The 23,932-nt window shown below is 40.2% G+C and overlaps 1 protein-coding gene across 1 annotated transcript in view; it reads left to right on the top strand.

The window, feature by feature from the left end:
* The first annotated feature begins 6 nt into the window (after positions 1–6).
* The window catches only part of LOC149456157 (NACHT, LRR and PYD domains-containing protein 12-like), a 118,561-nt gene continuing 94,635 nt past the window's right edge, over positions 7–23,932 (top strand). Inside the window, exons 1-3 of the mRNA XM_089685381.1 lie at positions 7–297; positions 6,850–6,885; positions 7,445–9,176. Coding sequence (XP_089541507.1) covers positions 255–297; positions 6,850–6,885; positions 7,445–9,176 — 1,811 coding nt within the window. The 5' untranslated portion in view covers positions 7–254. The remainder of the gene's footprint in view (positions 298–6,849; positions 6,886–7,444; positions 9,177–23,932) is intronic.

The raw sequence follows: 23,932 nt of genomic DNA, 5'->3' as shown, positions 1-23,932 counted from the left end.
TCCTGGTTTCCTGGGAAAGGTCACACAAACCCCCCGGGGATCTTCTCATATATTCTCTGAAAGATCTGAAAGGATGTGACTTCAAGAGATTTAGGAACAAATTGTCTGATTTCGCTTATGGAGGTAAACTTCCAATCCCCCGAGGAAAACTAGAAAATGCCGACTGGATCTCCACCAAGAACATCCTGATAGGCACATATGGAGAAGAAGGGGCTCTGGATGTCACCAATGAAGTCTTTACACTGATCAGTCTAATGGGACCCGCAAATGACCTCCAGGTGAGGAGGGCCCAGAATGGTGAGTTCCCGTCTATAATGACCATTTCCTACCAATTCCTGATCAATATCTGTGAGAGGAAGAACTAGGAATGTCATCCAGGGAAAGCCAGCGACCAGTCAGGAGCTTCCAAATGGATGAACCCCTTCACGCTGACAGTGCACACATATGGGGCCTCACAGAAGTGGGTCTTTATCCTGGGGGCCCCATATCTGTGTACCTCTCTTTGTGCTGGGAGTGCTGCACAGAGACTAGGATCTCACTGATAGTCCCGGGTATCGTACTAATGATCGGGGCCCGGGACTTCCACTTCCAAGTCACCTGATCACTGTGATAGCCTCTGATTGGCAAACACAGTTATCAGTCATTGTGCAGCCCGCCCCTGTGTTTTATTTCTTGAATGAATAAAGAGAAAGAAACATTGTATGCATACAGGCTCCATCATATAACACATTGTATACATACAAGATCCATTATATCATACATTGTATACATACAGGATCCATTATATCATACATTGTATACATACAGGATCCATTATATAATACATTGTATACATACAGGATCCATTATATAACACATTGTATACATACAGGATCTATTATATAATACATTGTATACATACAGGATCCATTATATTATACATTGTATACATACAGGATCCATTATATAATACATTGTATACATACAGGATCCATTATATAACACATTGTATACATACAGGATCCATTATATCATACATTGTATACATACAGGATCCATTATATAATACATTGTATACATACAGGACACATTATATCATACATTGTATACATACAGGATATATTATATCATACATTGTATACATACAGGATCCATTATATCATACATTGTATACATACAGGATCCATTATATCATACATTGTATACATACAGGACACATTATATCATACATTGTATACATACAGGACACATTATATAATACATTGTATACATACAGGATACATTATATAATACATTGTATACATACAGGACATATTATATAATACATTGTATACATACAGGATCCATTATATCATACATTGTATACATACAGGATCCATTATATCATACAGTGTATACATACAGGATCCATTATATCATACATTGTAAACATACAGGATCCATCATATCATACATTGTATACATACAGGATCCATTATATAATACATTGTATACATACAGGACCCATTATATAATACATTGTATACATACAGGACACATTATATAATACATTGTATACATACAGGATCCATTATATAATACATTGTATACATACAGGACCCATTATATCATACATTGTATACATACAGGATCCATTATATAATACATTGTATACATACAGGACCCATTATATCAGGGCTTAAAATTTCAAGTCTATACCTACTAGCCAGGCACAAAGCCTTACTCTCCACCAGTTGCCCTACCAAACCTTGCCCAGATCTGCCTCCAACCCCACCCCTGGTCCAGCCCCCAACCCCAGCCCTGCCCCCAACCATGCCCCCTTAAAGCTTATCAAATTACATTTTTCTTTAGAATAAAGAGTTCAAAATATGAAAAACAGCAATTATAACATAGCTTTATTATGTCAATTTAAACATAACAGAAATAGCTTAATAGAGTCCAGAGGGCAAGTGGTGAACATAAAACAATGTAAACATAAAATAAAAATAAGTGTCCCCATCAAAGTCCTCCTTTACATCAGGTGTCCCCAATCAGAGTCCCCCTTTACATCAGGTGTCCCCCATCAGAGTCCCCCTTTACATCATTTGTCCCCCATCAGAGTCCCCCTTTACATAAGGTGTTCCCATAAGAGTCCCCCTTTATATAAGGTGTCCCCATCAGAGTGCCCCTTTACATCAGGTGTCCCCATCAGAGTCCCCCTTTATATAGGGTGTCCCCATCAGAATCCCCCTTTACATCAGGTGTCCCCATAAGTGTAACCTCACCCTTTCCCCTTGTACTCACAGATCTTGTGAATGAAGCTTCTCCTTCTTTCCCTCCTTCATTCATGTGATAAGTCACATGACAAGGGGAGAGAGGAAGGACACTCTGCCTTCACTCCTTGTGCTGACTGTCTATTGCCCCCAGCAGGCAAGAGAAAGGAGAAAGCCTAGTCCTCCCTCCAGCAAGTGCCAGCAGCTGCTCCCTGTGATAGGAGTGAAACTGCAATCACTCAGGTCACTGAGGAGCGGCACCAGCAGTGCTCCGCCCCTCAACACAGTGCTCGGGGCAGGTTGGTGTTGCTGGTAGCACCCGCCCCCCACCCTCCGATGCAGCACCTGGAACACACTCGCCCCCATGTTATTTTCACAAGCCAAATGCGAGCGAGTGGAAATTTCAAGCCTTGCATTATATAATACATTGTATGCATACGGGATCCATTATATAATACATTGCATACATACAGGATCCATTATATAATACATTGTATACATACAGGACACATTATATAATACATTGCATACATACAGGATCCATTATATAATACATTGTATACATACAGGACACATTATATCATACATTGTATACATACAGGACACGTTATATCATACATTGTATACATACAGGATCCATTATATCATACATTGTATACATACAGGATCCATTATATAATACATTGTATACATACAGGATACATTATATCATACATTGTATACATACAGGATCCATTATATAATACATTGTATACATACAGGATCCATTATATAATACATTGTATACATACAGGACACATTATATCATACATTGTATACATACAGGATCCATTATATCATACATTGTATACATACAGGATATATTATATAATGCATTGTATACATACAGGATCCATTATATAATACATTGTATACATACAGGATACATTATATCATACATTGTATACATACAGGATCCATCATATAATACATTGTATACATACAGGATCCATTATATCACACATTGTATACATACAGGATACATTATATAATACATTGTATACATACAGGATCCATTATATCATACATTGTATACATACAGGATATATTATATAATACATTGTATACATACAGTATCCATTATATAATACATTGTATACATACAGGATACATTATATCATACATTGTATACATACAGGATCCATTATATAATACATTGTATACATACAGGATATATTATATCATACATTGTATACATACAGGATACATTATATAATACATTGTATACATAAAGGATCCATTATATCATACATTGTATACATATTGGATACATTACATCATACATTGTATACATACAGGACACATTATATAATACATTGCATACATACAGGATCCATTATATAATACATTGTATACATACAGGACACATTATATCATACATTGTATACATACAGGACACGTTATATCATACATTGTATACATACAGGATCCATTATATCATACATTGTATACATACAGGATCCATTATATAATACATTGTATACATACAGGATACATTATATCATACATTGTATACATACAGGATCCATTATATAATACATTGTATACATACAGGATCCATTATATAATACATTGTATACATACAGGACACATTATATCATACATTGTATACATACAGGATCCATTATATCATACATTGTATACATACAGGATATATTATATAATGCATTGTATACATACAGGATCCATTATATAATACATTGTATACATACAGGATACATTATATCATACATTGTATACATACAGGATCCATCATATAATACATTGTATACATACAGGATCCATTATATCACACATTGTATACATACAGGATACATTATATAATACATTGTATACATACAGGATCCATTATATCATACATTGTATACATACAGGATATATTATATAATACATTGTATACATACAGTATCCATTATATAATACATTGTATACATACAGGATACATTATATCATACATTGTATACATACAGGATCCATTATATAATACATTGTATACATACAGGATATATTATATCATACATTGTATACATACAGGATACATTATATAATACATTGTATACATAAAGGATCCATTATATCATACATTGTATACATATTGGATACATTACATCATACATTGTATATATACAGAGTTCATTATATAAAAACATTATATATATAAAAGATATATTATATAATACATTATATACATACATGATCCATTATATAACACATTGTATACATACAGGATGTATTATATAATACATTGTATACATACATGATATAATATATAATACATTGTATACATACATGATACATTATATGATATATTGTATACATACATGATCTATTCTAGAACACATTGTATACATACGGGATCCATTATATCATACATTGTATACATACAGGATATATTATATAACACATTGTATACATACAGGATCCATTATATCATACATTGTATACATACAGGATCCATTATATAATACATTGTATACATACAGGATCCATTATATAATACATTGTATACATACAGGATATATTATATAACACATTGTATACATACAGGATCCATTATATCATACATTGTATACATACAGTATATATTATATAACACATTGTATACATACAGGATCCATTATATCATACATTGTATACATACAGGATATATTATATAACACATTGTATACATACAGGATCCATTATATCACACATTGTATACATACAGGACACATTATATAATACATTGTATACATACAGGACACATTATATCATACATTGTATACATACAGGATCCATTATATAATACATTGTATACATACAGGATCCATTATATAATACATTGTATACATACAGGATATATTATATAACACATTGTATACATACAGGATCCATTATATCATACATTGTATACATACAGGATCCATTATATAATACATTGTATACATACAGGATCCATTATATCATACATTGTATACATACAGGACCCATTATATAATACATTGTATACATACAGTATATATTATATAATACATTGTATACATACAGGACCCATTATATAATACATTGTATACATACAGGATCAATTATGTAACACATTGTATACATACAGGATACATTATATTATACAGTGTATACATACAGGATCCATTATATCATACATTGTATACATACAGGATCCATTATATAATACATTGTATACATACAGGACCCATTATATAATACATTGTATACATACAGGACACATTATATTATACATTGTATACATACAGGATACATTATATAATACATTGTATACATACAGGATACATTATATTATACATTGTATACATACAGGATCCATTATATCATACAGTGTATACATACAGGATTATAGAACACATCACATCTTTGTCTCTTTGCAGGGGACAAAGATGGAAACAAACAAAAGTGTATACAAAATGATAAAGTAAAAAAATAAAGAAATATCTGAATGAAGGTTTGTTCCAGGTCAGTGCCAGGATTAGTGATAGGGTAAAGGTACGGGTGAAAGGTCAGGGGTCAATTCATTTTCGGTCCGATAAATAAAAAACATTTTCTAAATTAGTGTCAGTGATTTTTAGATCGGACAAAAAGCCAAATGTGCCCCATTGTTTCTGGTCCATACTCTGGGTACAACAAATAACATCCACATTTGTGGTATCACTGCGATTGTCAGGAACAGGATAATTTATTTGGGGTTGTTCTTTGGTGGTAAGTTATGGTAATAGCAATAAATAAACAGCTACATGCATTTTTGTTTTTTTTTACTATTTTCTGCCAGTGCTCCTTTGATAATAAACAATCAGGAGATATCTGTCACCGTTTCCCAACAAATGAAGCCCAGTTTGTCCTGACAAAACGTGGTATGATCCACCTGGTACACAATGTAGTTGCATTGATATGTAAGATGTACTAACATGGGTCAAAGTTGCAAATTTCTGTTTAGGCATTAACATTTGTTTTACCTTCAGTCACTAAGGGGTTAAACTATCTTTCTTGAGGAAGTTAGGGGGTATCAAAATTGTCGATGAAGGAAAAGGCTACAGAGTTCAGGAACATTCTGAAAGGGGCACAGAGTAACACTTCTCCAGGATGCTGGCAGTCAGTCCCCATAACACAATGACATTACTCAGCATGCCGAGCAGAGTTATACAATTGCAGCCACTTGCCTATTATACAGACCCTCCATATTTATAGCTGTATTACAGGGAGACCCTCATGACTGTTGTTCAGTGTTCTGAGCCTTGTGCCCAAGGCATCCACCTGAACCTCCATCAGAAAGAGGAGTCATGGCTACAGATTCTAGGTGTGTGCCTGTAAAACCTGCATAGAGAATTGGGGGGGTTATGGTCCCCCCATTATGGTCACATGTCACTGCAATGTGCTGAGATGTTACCAGGCAGACATAGACACTCCCCATCACCTGCATGGAAAAATAGGAGGGGAGACTCCAATCTACAGAGGGTTGGTGGAATGATGGTGTCGGGGAGGATCTGCTACACTAATAACTCTCTTAGTTATTATTTTATACATTTCAGAGGTTTGTCAGGACTAATCACTTCCCTCATCTTATTTCCAGCCAAACCGAAGAAGATGACACATGACAGATTATCAGGTTAGTAGGACATCCACGTTTGATATAAAATCTCTTCTGGATGAACATTTTGCTCTGTTGTAGTCTGGATCAGTGGTGGAACTATCAGGGTTGCACTAGCAGCTTGAGTTGCATTGATTAGGATGGCACCCACTGAAATAAATGTGTTTTGATTTGTCATGTGACTTTGTATCACAAGTCACATGATAAGTGGCAGCAGTGTGAACCAGAGCTTATAAACGACCCCATGATGGAAGTTAATGGGAAGGCCAAGAAGCATAGGAAAGGGCTCATGGACCAGTGAAAAGGGTCCCGAGACCAATGGAAAGGGCCCCAGCGGTCAGATAAACTCTTCATGGCTTCTTGCACAGGGGTTCTGAAGGTTATAATTACACCTCTTCTCTGGATGATGTGTCCATAGTTTGGATATGTCCATTATCCTCCTGTATTTCATGGGATATCTTCTTTTAGGGTTCCATTCTTCAGGTTTATAGTTAGAATATAATATTTCCAACTCTGTTGTATAAAAACTATTTCATGTGTGTATGAGGAATAAAATATTCTCCTTTCTCTCATAAAGACTTCAGAAAGGAACGCAGAGAGTCTACAAAAAAGAGGTTCCAGAGGATTACAGGATATGATTCCCGTATGGGGGAGGCTGTTCATCTACAGAAAAGATACATCACATTATTTATGAGAAAGGGACCCCAGAATAAAAAGGGAAATGAACAAGAACTAAGGAGTTCAGGCAGAAGACATTTACAGACCATGGAGAAAATACCTTCTGATGGATCCTCCCCAACCACAATCCAGGCCTTCTTTGACCCTGATGAAGTTGGTTGTATCCCTAAGATTGTGGTGTTAGAAGGACCTTCTGGGATTGGTAAAACAATGACCTCAATGAAGATCATGCTGGAATGGGCCTCTGGGAATCTCTACCAAGACAAGTTTGACTTTCTGTTCTATCTGAGCTGCAGAGAAATCAACACCATCCCTGGAAACATAAGCCTTGTGGGACTTTTATCCAGAGCCTGTGGACTAGAGAGTTCAGGTGACCTGGTGTCTCTTCTAGAGGATCCAGTAAATCATAAAAAACTTCTCTTTGTAGTTGATGGGTTTGATGAGCTGAGTTGGACTCTGGAGGAGAAATCTGAGGTTTGTCATGATGTTTTAAAAGAAAACCGCAAGGAAATAATTCTCCAAGGATTGCTCAGGAGACAGGTTCTCCCACATTCTTCTCTGATCATCACCACGAGGTCACTGGCCATGGAGAAACTTAACACATTCATTGATGATCCTTGCAATGTGAAAATCCAGGGATTTACAAGGGAAGATCAAGAGGAATATGTCCGTCAATTCTTTGGAAATAAGGAGGATGCAGACAAGGTTCTCAGTATAATAAAAGACAATGAAGTTCTGTACACCATGTGTGCCGTCCCCATCACATGCTGGATTGTCTGCACTGTAATGAAACAAGAAATAGGAAAAGATTTGGGTTTAATTCAGTGTAAAACGATGACTTCAATTTACCTTCATTACCTGGAGATTCTAATAACCCATCACAGCAAGGAGCAGTCTGTACGCAGGAAACAAACCTGTCTGAAGAAGCTGTGTGCTCTGGCCAATCAAGGAGTTCTGCAGCAACAAATCTTATTTGAGAAGAAAGATCTAGAAAGACATGGACTTTCTCTGTCTGAGGTGGAGTCTGTATTTCTGAATGAGAACATCTTTCATTGGGACATCCACACCCAGACCTGCTACAGCTTCATCCACCTGAGTGTACAGGAGTTCCTTGCTGCTCTGTATTATGTGCTGGATGATTGGTTGGGATTTATGAAAGGTACTTTCCTCCCGGAGATCTGTAAAGGAGAATCACTCCATGGCTTCAGTTCACGTCACTCACATTTAGCATTAGCTGTACAATTCCTGTTTGGTCTCCTAAATAAAAATCAGGTGAAGATATTCTTAGAGATCACAGGAATCAACATCTCACTCCGAGCCAGACCTGCCATGATGAAATGGGCCAAGAAGGACATTGATGAGAATCTCTATCCTCGGACCTTCTTCTATCTGTATGAGACTCAGGATGAGGACTTCATTAGGAGCGTCATGTCTGGTTGTTCAAGTCTGAAGCTGTGTGGCTCATTTACTGATCTCATGTTGAAGAAAAGTAATTATCCCAAGCAGCTGAGCTATTGCTTGAAGGCTTTGAAGAGAGAAACTGTTCAGTCTTTATCTTTTGAATTGCTCATTGTGGATCCGGAATGGCAGAAACTCCTGTCTCCATTCCTACACAGGTGTCAGGAGGTCAGGTAAGTGAGTGTGAGGATATCCTAACTGAATGTAGAGAATGGGCAGGAACCTGCATACAGTATAACGGGGGTTATCAGACATGTTCTCCATCTACCACACTTGTTAGAAGTCCTGGGAACTCATTCTCTCCTCAGTCCTCTGCCCTGGGTCACACTGGTGGGATCTTTCCAGCGACATTCTGATGACATGTAAAGTCGCAGGTGAAATGAAAACACACAGATTTTATGGGGTTCTCTCTTAATTGCTGCACCTCGAGTCGCTGCAACAACAAGAAATACTTCTTGTTCTACTTTTGGGTGATTCTTGAGCTGCACGCCTCCCATAGACTTCAATGTAAAATCACCAGCAAGTCATACATTTGTCTTCATCTTTGTGACATTGCTGCAACTTCTGAGGCAGTGCTTTATTTACCCCTCACCTCTCCTCCCTGGTCATCCTTGTTGCCTAAAAACTTCTTCCCAAGCACATCCCATTCACACCTGAGCGTAGCAGAAACTCATGTGCCCACTCACAATTTTTCTGTTTTTTTTTCATGTGTAAACATTCATCTCGTATGGTGAAGCCTGAAAGCCTGCAAGAGAACACATGCTTTGCAGTGCATTGTGAAACATGTGGCGATGCATGTTGTGTTTGCGCTGCCATTCATTCACATAGGTGTGTTTCTGAATGCACAGCACCCTGCAATAACATGCATGGCAATTTATGTCACGCGTGTGTTACCATTTAGGCTGCATTTGCATCTAAAAATGCACGCCAACCCGCACAGAAAATGATCGCTTTGCCTCGCATTTTGGAAAGATGTATCGCGCTTGTCTTGGCATTTTGGTAACGCACATGTGATTCGCATTCACAGCGCATTTCTGAAATGGGCAGCAAAGCACATGTTTTCTGTGGGGGTGCCATGCATTCGACACCCCAATCACAGTCCGCAGACGGGTGTTCTGCTGCGTGACAAAACGGGCTACAAATGCTCCAAAACGTGACCTGAAAAGACATGTAAGGGAGAATGTCACCAGCACACTGAGGATCACCAATACGGCTCCAAACGTTTTACTGAACCATCACATAGTTCCAGCAAGGAGACGTTTCCGAGTCACGCAGGACCCCTTCATCAGGCATGGGACCAATTGTGACAGAAACTGGAGAACTATTGAAGAAAACCATCCACCAATCAGACAGAAGTAAAAGAAGCCTGGCCCCGCCCCATGATGTCATGTTCCCTTCAAAAATACATTCAAATCAATGTAAACATAAACATTATAAACTGTGAAAATCAATCAAGCATAAAGCAATAATCAGATGACATCACCTGCATTCCCAGGATATAGACATTTTGGTCACATGATATCATAGTCCTCCCCAGATTGGAGCAAAGTGTCAGCTGAAAGCAGCGCTGGATTATGGAAACAAAGACCAGCAGCAGAAATGTCACCGACAGAAGCTGAAAGCTGTTGCTGAGAGATGTGGGGGGCGGGGTCTCCTATTGCCACGTGATCTGCAAGGAGGACACACCTACAGGTGTCCTATTGGTGCAGCTGCCGACAGTGTCATGGCAACGCATGTCTCCTGTGCATGCACCATGCCAGTTTACTGCTCACGCATGCGCTCAAAGTCATTCCTGTGTAAGGGTGTGGGGTGTGGATAAATACTGATGTGCAATGTTAAACTGCAATATGCTCTTTGGTCAGTAGATGCCAGCAAAGTACAAGAATCGATTTTGCATTGAGATTTACTAAGACAAAAACTGATGCTTATTTACCTTATAAAGCTTAATGAATGCTAATTTAGGGGCCGAGTAGGATCCTCAGAAGGGTCATAGTGAACTGTAAATGCAAGTTTGAGGCTGCATTTAAGAAACTACTTACTGCATCACAAACTCTCTGGGAAGGGGAGGAGTTCTGGTGGAGAGCAGGAAGTGGGAGAGGTTCTGTGTCTGGCTGGTGTATGCTGAGGACGTCTGGAGAATCTGTGTGGGGCCTGGAAGAGGATTTACGGCTCACAGTGGAATCTGGCGATGGCACCTAGGGAAGGTTCACAGCGACGAGACCGGGAAACAAGTGACTGTATGGTCCGGTTCCGGAGTGGATCAGGAAAAAGCACCAAGAGCCTGCCAAGGAACCGTAAGTGCGGCTTTGCCGCAGCACATCGCACCACACGTGTTCAGTGACAGTTTGGATATACCAGAAAGCTACAAGAGACACACTCCACTTTCCTTTGGATTACAAATAGTATTGCGCAATACTTAGGGTGCACCCCAACGTTATATCTTGCTCAGGAACATTCAGGCGCAGCCAGGCTGCTCTCTGAACATCGGGGGAAAGTCCACAAGTACGGGGTTAGTGTTAGACAGTATTATTCTTACTGTATGGTTATGCGCGGTTATCCTCCTGTTTACGTATGCTCAACTACATGATCACTATAACTGTTCAGTAAACGTAATTGTTATAAAAGAACCGCTGTCTGTGTGGCATTGTGTACCCTCTGAATCTGTGGGCCCAGCCCTTGGCCCTCTTGCACCGACCACCATTATCATGGAAATGCATGATGTCAGCGCCGGGCAGGACAAGTCGGAGGCAGGTCACCATTGTCATGGAAATGCATGATATCAGCACCACACAAGCCAATAGGCGGGCAGGGTTGCAGAGATGAGCTGTGAAGAAAGAACAGAAAGCAGATTGAGGGCCGGTTCACACTCCATGCGTTTCCAGTTGCTTTTCATCTCCATCCAAAACGCACAGAAAGTAGGTTACATGGTGGTCAATGTCATAGTTCACATCGGTGCTTGCAGTTCGTATATATACATGATTTTGCGCCCCCGTGCCGTCCTGTAGCAGTATATCGGACATACGGCGGCGGGGAAGCGGTTATGTTTCTGTTTACATTGATTGGAATGTATTTTTGGAGGGGACATGACATCATGGGGCGGGGCCAGGCTCATTTTACTTCTCTCTGATTGGTGGATGGTTTTCTCCAGTCTCTGTCTCTGATGAAGGGGTCCTGCGTGACTCGGAAACGTCTCCTTGCTGGAACTATGTGATGGTTCAGTAAAACATTTGGAGCCGTATTGGTGATCCTCGGTGTGCTGGTGACATTCTCCCTCGCTGATTCTGTTGGCTTCCAGCCGACGGTCGCTGCCCCGCCCACTTATACACACCGCCATTTGTAACGCAGGAACGTGTGTGCTTGGATCGGATACTCGCATTCTGAAAAAACATGCCACACCCCATGACTGAAATGTTCTAGAGTGACTTTGGGGCGTTTGTTGCACGCAGGGCATCCCATTCAGGTGAAGGCCATGTGTGTTTATTCTTGAAAACACGGCAAACATGCAAGTGAGAACACGCGTGTCTGCTATGCTCAGCTGTGAATGGAATGTGCTTGGGAGGAAGTTATTCGGCATGACCAGGGAGGAGAGGTGAGGGATAAACAACAACAACCCTGACCCATCAAAGTCACTCCGGAAGGCTTCTTCTCAGTAAAGTGGCCCCTGGTCACCGGGAAGTTGGAGAGCAAAGTAAAGCTGGAAGTCTCTGCAACTTTCATGTCAGGAACATGAATTTAGGGCTCTCTTCCTGCATATAATGACATGCCGTTCAAAGTACTTTGGGAACAATGTGACACAAATCCCTAGATGTGCGAAGAAGAATTCACCATCTTTATTATTGATCAGGCCTTAAGTAATAAAGGATAACGCGGCATATTTCTGGCGCTTTCCATAGAGCACCAATCAGAATACAGGAAAGAGATTTCAGTAAACTACTCTATTGCGCGTCATAACAAAAATGCAACTGAGAGGTAACTTCTGCAATTTCTCAGGGAAATGTGTGCGTAGATAACAGCATTTCATTCCAAGGGAACATCTTGTATGAAATAATCCAGTTAGTAGGCGCAAAGCAAAAGTGAGTTAACTATTAACCCTTTCACAACCTCCCTTTTGTCACAAAGTGACAACTGCTGTATTCCCCCTTTAAGGCTCCATGTACCCTGCAGCTGATAAACTGACGTTCAGGAGCTTTTCTGTGTTTTGTTCAGCAGCCCCTGAACTCTCCCTGATGTTCTCCTGAGTGTCCGTGTACACATCGTCCTTTACAGGCAGTTGAGTTTACAGTAGTTTTTTGAACGCACAAAGCTTTATTGAGGCAAACAGATGACAGTCACTGAATTGGGGAGTTCACAGGGAGGGTGAATATGCCAGTCCAGGGCGACACGGAAGGACCAACACACTTAAAGTCCAACACCGAGAACCAAGGGAGAGTCTCTGTAGCAAGTAATCCAACAGGGGGTTTGGTGTGAGGTCAGCACAAGAACAGTTCAAGTGAAGCAGGCAGAAAGCATGTACTCACGGATCTCTGGAGTCTAGCAGACAGTCTTCCCCAGCTCTGGGAGAAGAGGGGTCCTAGGCAGCCTTGGGTCTCTGCCGAGCCTGGCCACATAAGGTCCCAGCCGCAGCTCTCGAGCTCCTTCCGTCAGCTACCCAGCAGTTAATACCTCGGGAGCTCTGCATCAGCTTCTTAAAACTGGTCAGACCCCCCCTAGTCACCTAGGCAACTGGGGGGGGCAGAGGTAGTGTGGCTCAAGCTTACCTTAGGAATTCCTTTCATATTTTCAGGAGGGGGGAGGAGCATGGATGAGAGACAGCAGAGAGAGAGCAGGGACAGAGAAGGGGCTGGGAGGGGGGAGGGGCAGCTGTGACAGTTTCAAACACCAAACTCTTGTAAACGCAGCTAACTGCATTTATAGGCGTTTGCATTTGAAAAACATTTTTTAACTCTTCCATTTCCAGATGCTGTCCAGAGCCTTTTGTGATCATGAAAAATGCATGCAAAGCGTTTTCTCGGTACTCAAATAGACTCGGTACGCCATACTTTGAGGTTTCACATGAAATAAAACATATTAGACACTGCTGCAATAATTTCTGCACAGAAATGAGCTGGAACATCCAAACACCACAAAGAAAAAAAGACAGCTAATCTCAACAAATACTGCTCTCTCTGCTTCTGCTCTCTCTATTTCTCTCAAAATACTGAAATAGTTAATTTTTTACTGTTTTTCAGTGCATTCTGGGCATTTTGGAAGGTCTCCTGAGGTTATCTTTAAAAAAACGCTTCTAAACGCAAACGCTCATAAATGCACATAAACGCAGTATGCAAACGCAGCTAAACAGATGTTTTTTAACCTACGTTTTCCAGCAGTCAGTTTCCATCGTTCAGAAGCCTCCTGTGTACATGGAGCCTTATACCTTTCAGCATTGATTTACTGAACGTGCCGTTGTCACCAGATTGGGAATACACTGTATACAACAGCACATCCCAATTAGGCCACAACATGCTATTATCAAACCACCTATTATCTGCCTCAAACTTCCTAGGCTGGGTATCCATCCAAATACCCAGCCCCACCAATTCCCAGGAACATCCTGTTTAATTCCTGAGGACAACTCGTGTAAAGCCTTTATGTGTGATTGTATAGAGGTGGCATGATCACTTACAGTAAATCAATGTATTCCGCCACAATGTTCCCAACCATAATTATTGATAAGCTGTAAATAATCTATAGTCACTCGATTCTGAAGCACAGCTTTACGGGTTCCTTGGAGGTCGAGCAACAGTTCCGGCAAAGCCATAGAAGTGTGATTCAGACTTTTTTGCATACAACATACTAAAGCATGAACATTCTTGTGTTCTATAATGGCAATGCTGGTCCTACAATAGATCCAGCTAAGCTAGTATATTCAGCTTTAGAAAACAGTGTAATATCTGATATACAATCTCGGTGTTCCTTCTTGATCTTAGATCCTTCTTTAGGATGCTCAAGCAAGATCATACTCAAATGGCTCCAAGTACAAGGCCCTCCAGTAATATTGCCTGGAATATATGAATATGTGGTATTTCCACAAGAAAACAACCATTCTGAAGGTAGTATGACATGCTTAACCACTTGCCGACCAGCCATAGTACATATACTGCAGCAGGCACCGCTGCACAAATCACGTGTATATATATATGTGTTTTTGCATTTTGGGTAGGGGTGCGCATGAGGCACGCGACTGCCCTTCCCATGGCGCCGATCGTGGCCGCGGGTGTCAATCACCGGGTCCCAGCCTATGATTACCCACTGTAGCTCGGCGATTGCTGGCAAACACTGACAGCGAAGAAGGCTGCAGTGTAAAACAGCTCTCCTCCCTGTCAGAGCACACTGATCTGGAACGCTGAGCAGAGCTGTCTGGATCAGTGTGCTTACAGTGAACCCCCCCCCGCCCCCTAGAGAAACACTCCCCTCACACAGTTAACCCTTTGATTTGCTTTTAATGTTAACCCCTTCCTCCCTAGTGCCATTAGTACAGTGTCAGAGTTTTTTTTTTTTTCACTGATTACTGTATTGGTTTCACTGGGGATGTCAATGACCCCAAGTCAGTTCCCCCCCAGTGTCAAAATATCCGCCGCAGTCCCACCATAAGTTGCTGATTGCCACCTTAAGTCGCTGATTGCCGCTATAAGTTCCTGATCACCGCCATTATTGGTATTAAAAAAAAAAAATCCCAGTATATATATATTGCCATTTGTTAATGCTATAACTTTCATGTAAACCAATTAATTTACACGTATTGGGATTTTTTTTTTACAAAGACACAGAGCAGGAGACATTGCAATACATGTGCTTGCAAATTCCGATTGGCAGCCCACAAATTCTGCAGCACACTTACTTCCCCCATTCACTGCCCAACCCAGAATTCAGGTGGAAACAGCAAATTTAACTACTTTGGAGCTGTTTTTCACTGAAGATCTGTATGCATTGATTGTGGATCATTGTGAAACCCATTACGGTTTCTGAATTTAAATTTTTTGGGGGCCAAACCCTCAACATGGGCATTGCTAAAAAAAAATGAATTGTGATTGTATTGGTCCTCAGACCCGATTCATCATATGTAGAGATGAGCGAATCGAACCAGGCGAACCGGAATTCGAGTCGAATTTCAGGAAATATTAGATTCGCGGCGAAACCGAAATTTTGCCTACTTCGGGTGCGCGAATCGAACATTTCCCGATCAGCCGGCAAAAGTGTCCCTGCAGTGAGCTCCGCTATTTCTGACAGTTCTCTGACAGAAGGAACACATGTTTAGCGGTTGAAACATTGTATCTATTAGTTTACATTTAGGATACAGATGTTTCAACCACTGTTCATGTGAAGAAGCTGTGAGAGAACTGTCAGAAATAGAGGAACTCTGCACATACACTTTTTGCCGGCTTGGAATTATTCTTCTTTTCATCCTACTTCTTCTTCTTCTTCATCTTCATCCTCAGAAGAAGAGGATGAGGATGAGGATGAAGAAGAAGAAGAAGAAGTAGGATGAAAAGAAGAATAATTCCAAGCCGGCAAAAAGTGTATGTGCAGAGTTCCTCTATTTCTGACAGTTCTCTCACAGCTTCTTCACATGTACAGCGGTTGAAACATCTGTATCCTAAATGGAAACTAATAGATACAATGTTTCAACCGCTGTATGGAAGGACAGTCCCAGAACTGTCATTAATAGTCTATTTCTGACAGTTCTATGACATTCCCTCCATACAGCGGTTGAAACAGCTGTATGGAGTGAATGTCCCAGAACTGTCAGAAATAGACTATTTATGGCAGTTCTGGGACATTCACTCCATACAGCGGTTGAAACATTGTATCTATTTTTTTCCATAAATGACATTCTGCAAATACACTTAGAGGAGCGCTGCAGATACACTTTTTGCCGGCTTGGAATTAATCTTATTTTCATCCTACTTCTTCTTCTTCATCCTCATCCTCATCCTCATAAGAAGAAAAAGAAGAAGTAGGATGAAAATAAGAATAATTCCAAGCCGGCAAAAAGTGTATCTGCAGCGCTCCTCTAAGTGTATCTGCAGAATGTCATTTATGGAAAAAAATAGATACAATGTTTCAACCGCTGTATGGAGTGAATGTCCCAGAACTGTCATAAATAGTCTATTTCTGACAGTTCTGGGACATTCACTCCATACAGCTGTTTCAACCGCTGTATGGAGGGAATGTCATTGAACTGTCAGAAATAGACTATTAATGACAGTTCTGGGACTCTGACAGTTCCATGACATTCCCTCCATACAGCGGTTGAAACAGCTGTATGGAGTGAATGTCCCAGAACTGTCAGAAATAGACTATTTCTGACAGTTCCATGACATTCCCTCCATACAGCGGTTGAAACAGCTGTATGGAGTGAATGTCCCAGAACTGTCAGAAATAGACAGAAACTGTCACAGAACTGTCCTTATTCTCATCCTTCTCCTTCTTCTCATCCTTCTTCTCATCCTTCTTCTCATCCTTCTTCTCATCCTTCTCCTTCTTCTCATCCTTCTCCTTCTTCTCATCCTTCTCCTTCTCCTTCTTCTCATCCTTCTCCTTCTCCTTCTTCTCATCCTTCTCCTTCTTCTCATCCTTCTCCTTCTCCTTCTTCTCATCCTTCTCCTTCTCCTTCTTCTCATCCTTCTCCTTCTCCTTCTTCTCATCCTTCTCCTTCTCCTTCTTCTCATCCTTCTCCTTCTCCTTCTTCTCATCCTTCTCCTTCTCCATCTTCTCATCCTTCTCCTTCTCCTTCTTCTCATCCTTCTCCTTCTCCTTCTTCTCATCCTTCTCCTTCTCCATCTTCTCATCCTTCTCCTTTTCCTTCTTCTCATCCTTCTCCTTCTGCTTCTCCTTCTCCTTCTCCTTCTTCTCATCCTTCTCCTTCTTCTCATCCTTCTCCTTCTTCTCATCCTTCTCCTTCTTCTCATCCTTCTCCTTCTTCTCATCCTTCTCCTTCTTCTCATCCTTCTCCTTCTTCTCATCCTTCTCCTTCTCCTCATCCTTCTCCTTCTTCTCATCCTTCTCCTTCTTCTCATCCTTCTCCTTCTCCTTCTTCTCATCCTTCTCCTTCTTCTCATCCTTCTCCTCATCCTTCTCCTTCTCCTTCTTCTCATCCTTCTCCTTCTTCTCATCCTTCTCCTTCTCCTTCTTCTCATCCTTCTCCTTCTTCTCATCCTTCTCCTCATCCTTCTCCTTCTCCTTCTTCTCATCCTTCTCCTTCTCCTTCTTCTCATCCTTCTCCTTCTCCTTCTTCTCATCCTTCTCCTTCTCCTTCTTCTCATCCTTCTCCTTCTCCTTCTTCTCATCCTTCTCCTTCTTCTCATCCTTCTCCTTCTTCTCATCCTTCTCCTTCTCCTTCTTCTCATCCTTCTCCTTCTCCTTCTTCTCATCCTTCTCCTTCTCCATCTTCTCATCCTTCTCCTTCTCCTTCTTCTCATCCTTCTCCTTCTCCTTCTTCTCATCCTTCTCCTTCTCCATCTTCTCATCCTTCTCCTTTTCCTTCTTCTCATCCTTCTCCTTCTGCTTCTCCTTCTCCTTCTTCTCATCCTTCTCCTTCTTCTCATCCTTCTCCTTCTTCTCATCCTTCTCCTTCTCCTTCTTCTCATCCTTCTCCTTCTTCTCATCCTTCTCCTTCTTCTCATCCTTCTCCTTCTTCTCATCCTTCTCCTTCTCCTCATCCTTCTCCTTCTTCTCATCCTTCTCCTTCTCCTTCTTCTCATCCTTCTCCTTCTCCTTCTTCTCATCCTTCTCCTTCTCCATCTTCTCATCCTTCTCCTTCTCCTTCTTCTCATCCTTCTCCTTCTTCTCATCCTTCTCCTTCTCCTTCTTCTCATCCTTCTCCTTCTCCATCTTCTCATCCTTCTCCTTCTCCTTCTTCTCATCCTTCTCCTTCTTCTCATCCTTCTCCTTCTCCTTCTTCTCATCCTTCTCCTTCTTCTCATCCTTCTCCTTCTCCTTCTTCTCATCCTTCTCCTTCTCCTTCTTCTCATCCTTCTCCTTCTCCTTCTCTTTCCTCATCTCCAAGGGCATTTAAATTAAAGGTACAGTGTTCTGCACTAATTTAAAGGCTCTCTGAAGCCTAGAAACCCTTTTTATATGTCATCTTCGTAGCGAAGAAATTCGCATCGAATCGAATTTCACACTGGAATTCGCCGAATCAGCCGAATCGAATTTTTGAGAAATTCGCTCATCTCTAATCATATGCTGTGTTCTCTGCTGCCATGGCCAGGCATAGATATGAGAGTATAATGTGTTTTATGCATTTCAGTGACAATACACTCTGTCGTCCTTGGGGTGACCCTGAATTTGACCGGCTCCACAAAATTCAGCCCCTTGTAAATCACCTTAACCAAAAATTTGCAGATGTCTATACTCCCCAGCAAAACATCTGCGTTGATGAGTCCCTCATTAATTTTTCTGGTCACCTTGCATTCAAACAAAATCTCCCCAGAAAGCGTGCCAGATATGGGGTCAAGATGTAGAAGACCTGTGATAGGGCAACAGGCTATACTTATAAGTTTTGAATTTACGAGGGAATAGATAGTCACGTGGAGCTCCCCGGATGCCCAGACTACATGGGGAGCAGTGGCAAGATAGTTTGGGACTTGGTGTCATTGTTTTTTCATATGGGGTACCACTTATATGTGGACAATTTTTATTCAAGCGTGCCACTATTTAGACATTTGTTCAATCTTGGAACTGGCACATGTGGCACCGTGCGACCTAATGTGTGCCCACCATTAGAAGTGGGTGGATGCAGGGCAGTATATTGTAAATGGTGGGCATACCACACACTTTTTCTGGCAGAGATTTCTTCTCTTATTTTCATTCAGTCCACAGGCTGCATACACAAAAAAAAAAAAGAACATAACATATACTGTGTACCCAACAAGGACCAGCGACGTACTGGTACATCACTGGAATTTTAATGGTTATACCAGGATGATGCCTACAGCTGCAGGTATCATCCTGGTATCATTTTTTTCAGCCGGCAATCGGCTTTCATGTAAAAGCAATCCTAATTACTAATTAGCTGCAGGATTGCTTTTACAAGCAGCAGGAGATGATGCCCCCCTCCTTTGCCTTCTGCAGCCTTCTCTGGCAGTCCCGTGCCATCAGGGGAACCTGAGAATGCAGCCGGTGTCTCTGCCAGCTGACCATAGAGCTGATTGGAGACCAGAATGGTGCCAATCATCTCTATGGTCTAAGAAATCAGAAGCTACAAGCATTTCATCACTTCAGTTTTGCAGGATATACTGTAAATAGCACCATTTGTAAATTGGGAAAGCATCTGATCACACCGATATTGGTTTGATTAGATAATGTAAGGGCAGAGGAGATATCTAGTTTCTGATAGACCCCAGATTTCTCAAAAAATAATATATGACAATGCCCATTGAAGTTATAGGGGTTATTTGCATTCCTTGTGATAGCATTAAAAGTGATAAAAAAAATGAAAGGAACAGTGTACAAAAAAATAAAAATAAATAAAAACAACTTAAAAAAAAATCACCCTCCCCCCGCACACGCATGTGCGATCGTTAATCCCATGTCGGTATGTAAACAATGGTTGCATCATGCATGTGAGGTATCGTCGTGAATGTCAGATCAATGGCAGTAATTCTAACACTAGACCTCCTCTGTAAATCTAAAATGGTGGCTTGTAAAGGCTTTTAAACGTTGCCTATGGATATTAAAAATGTTTGCAGTTTTTCGCCATTGCACGGGGCATGTGCAGTTTTAAAGCATGTCATGCTTGGTATCTATTTACTCGGCATACCATCATCTTTTATATTTTATCAAGTAATTGGCCACTATATTGTGATTGTGTGAATTAAAAGTAAAAAAATTATATTTTTTTTAAAAATTGTGTTTGAAAAATCGCTGCACAAGTACTATGTAACATAAAAAGTTGCAGCACCCACCATTATATTCACTAGGGTGTCTGCTTTAAAAAATATATAATGTTTGGGGGTTTAAATTAATTTCATAGCAAAAAACACAGATTTTTTTCCTGTGAACAAAAAGTGTCAGAAAAGGCTTGATCTTCAGGTGGTTAGAAGAGTGAGTGATGTGTGCCATAAACTTCTAATGCTGGGCATAAAATGCCCCCATCCCCCAAAACTACCCCTTTTTGGAAAGTAGATACCCCAAACTATTTGCTGAGAGGCATGTTGAATCAGTAGAAGGATTTATTTTTTTACCACAAGTTTTTAGAAAAGGACAAAAAAAGGTTTTTTTTTTACACAAAATTGTAAATTAAATGATTTATTGCTCACGCATGCCATGGGTATATGTGGAATTACTCCCCAAAATACATTCTTCTACTTCTCCCAAGTATGGGGGTACCACATGTGAGAGACATTTTGGCAGTCTAGCCAAGTACAGGACCCCAAAATCCAATAAGCACCTTCAGGCTTTTAAAGGGCTTTATTTTCTCATTACACTTCCTGAAATGCCAGGATAGCAGCAAACCCCCTCAAATGACCCCTTTTTGAAAGTAGACACCCCCAGGAATTTGATAAGAAGCATGATGAGTATTCTGCAGATCTCCTTTGTTGCCACAAGTTTTTGGAAAATATATTTTTTCTTTTCTTTTTTTTATATTTAAAAACCTTGTGATAAAATATGAGATCTGAAAAATACTCCCCATGCCTCTTTTTAAATTCCTTGGAGTGTCTACTTTCCAAAAAGGGGTCATTTGGGGGAATTTGATGCTATCCTAGCATGTCAGGGCCTTCAAAACTGTGATAGATATTGAGGAAGTGAAATGAGGAAGGTACACACCTTCAGGCTTTCAAAGTGGTCATTGGATTTCAGGCTCCTGTATGTAGCTAGGCTCCCAAAAAGTCTCACACATGTGGTATCTTCATACTCGGTAGAAGTAGCAGAATGTATTTTGGGGTGTAATTCCACATATACCCATGGCTTGTGTGAGAAATCTATAATTTAAATGACAACTTTGTTTTAAAAAAATGTTTTTGTCATTTTCCAGAAACTTGTGGAAAAAAAATAAATTTTCCATGGACTCAATATGCCTCTCAGCAGATAGCTTAGGGTGTCTACTTTCCGAAAAGGGGTCATTTGGGGGTGTTTGTACTGTCCTGGTATTTTAGGACCTCAAGAAATGTGATGAGCAGTCAGAAAGTAAAAGCTGTGTAAATTCCATTATCTATCCCATAGTTTGTAGACGCTATAACTTCACACAAAGCAATCAATATACACTTATTGGGATTTTTTTAACCAAAAACATGGAGCAGAATACCTTTTGGACTACATTTATGATGAGATTTTAGTTTTTTTGGATTTTTTTATGATATAAATGAGAAAATATTGTTTTTTCAAAAACAAATTATTTTTTTCAAAACCTTTTTTGTTTATAGCACCAAAAATAAAAAGGGAACAGGTGATCAAATACCACCAAAAGAAAGCTCTATTTATGTGAAAAAAGGACTTAAATTTAATTTATGTACCGTATTGCATGACTGCGCAATTGTCAGAAATGGTGTAAATTGCAGTATCTATCCCATAGTTTGTAGACGCTATAACTTTCACACAAAACAATCATATACACTTATTGGGATTTGTTTTTACCAAAAACAGCAGAATACACTTTGGCCTAAATTTATGACTAACTTTGTGTTTAGTATATATGTTTTATAGCTGAAAGTAAAAAATATAGTTTTTCTTCAAAAATTGTGGTCTTTTTTTGTTTATATCATGAAAAATAAAAAGCGCAAAGGTGATCAAATACAACCAAAAGAAAGCTCTATTTGTGTGAATAAAATGATGTAAATTTTGTTTGGGTACAGCATTGCATGACCGCGCAATTATCAGTTGAATTATAGCAGCGTTGAATAGCAAAAAGAGGCGTGGTCATTAAGGGGGGTAAATCCTTTGGAGGGCGAGGGGTTAATGTGGCTGGGCTGTGATAAAACTTGATTACAGCTCATTGGGTTATGTACTGAAGTACGTGTTCTATTACACTTACTGTACATACAATTCTATCCTGAGGAGAGTTTTTTGTTTTTATTTGATCAATATGTAAATCTTAGATGCCAACAGGGAATCTTTTCAGAATCGCAAGTCATATCGTAACACACATTTCCAGGGGTAACATTTAACGTTTTTATACTAGACATATTGTATTTTCCCAGCGTTTAAATGAACCTGGACAATTCCAACAGGACTCATACAATGAAATGGTACATCATCCATTCTTACATCAGTATCATTAGTCATTACTCTGAAAATGTCCATCAACACGGGAGTTGGAGTGGGAATGGCCATCAAACATGTAGTTAAGAGATCGGTAGAACTAAACACATCTGACAGACAGAAATTGGAAACGTTCATCGCTCTCCTTGCCATATAAACCCAGACATTTTCCTGTTGTTTTAACAGTTCACGTGGATGTCTGCGTTGGGGCACAAGGTCAGTCTTTTGGGGCTGCAGGCAAATGTACATCAAGTCCTGCAGGTGATAACATGTACTAATCACCCAAATCGGGATTTGTCCCACATTGTCCCAAATCCAACCTGATTCCATATTATAACCCAAAATTCAATCGATGATTATCGTCATGTCCTGTTGTGAACATTGTTGTCCCTGAGTTGCTCTTTTCAAGTAGTTAATGGCAGCAGTTGGGTTTTTCCAAGGATCAGGACAACCCTTTATAATGCCATTAACTGCAGCCATCTCTATTGGTTCAATTACAATGTCATTGCCCACAATAATGTAGGGGTAAGCTTGGGTGGCTCCCTCGTCATCTCCTGCATCTTTCCTGGACCTCAAATGATACCAAATTCTTCTGAATTATCCTGCTCCTGCTTACTCACCTCTCCTTCTCCTGCATCTTCTGACTCCTCACCTGCTGTGTCCCTTTCCTGTACTGCCTGCGTTCTTACCA

Source organism: Staurois parvus, unplaced genomic scaffold (assembly GCF_062004578.1).
Source record: "Staurois parvus isolate SC_StPar_1 unplaced genomic scaffold, SC_StPar_1.0 ptg000374l, whole genome shotgun sequence".
Taxonomy (NCBI): domain Eukaryota; kingdom Metazoa; phylum Chordata; class Amphibia; order Anura; family Ranidae; genus Staurois; species Staurois parvus.
The sequence above is the reverse complement of the archived record's forward strand: the minus strand, read 5'-3'. Positions and strand labels throughout refer to the sequence as shown.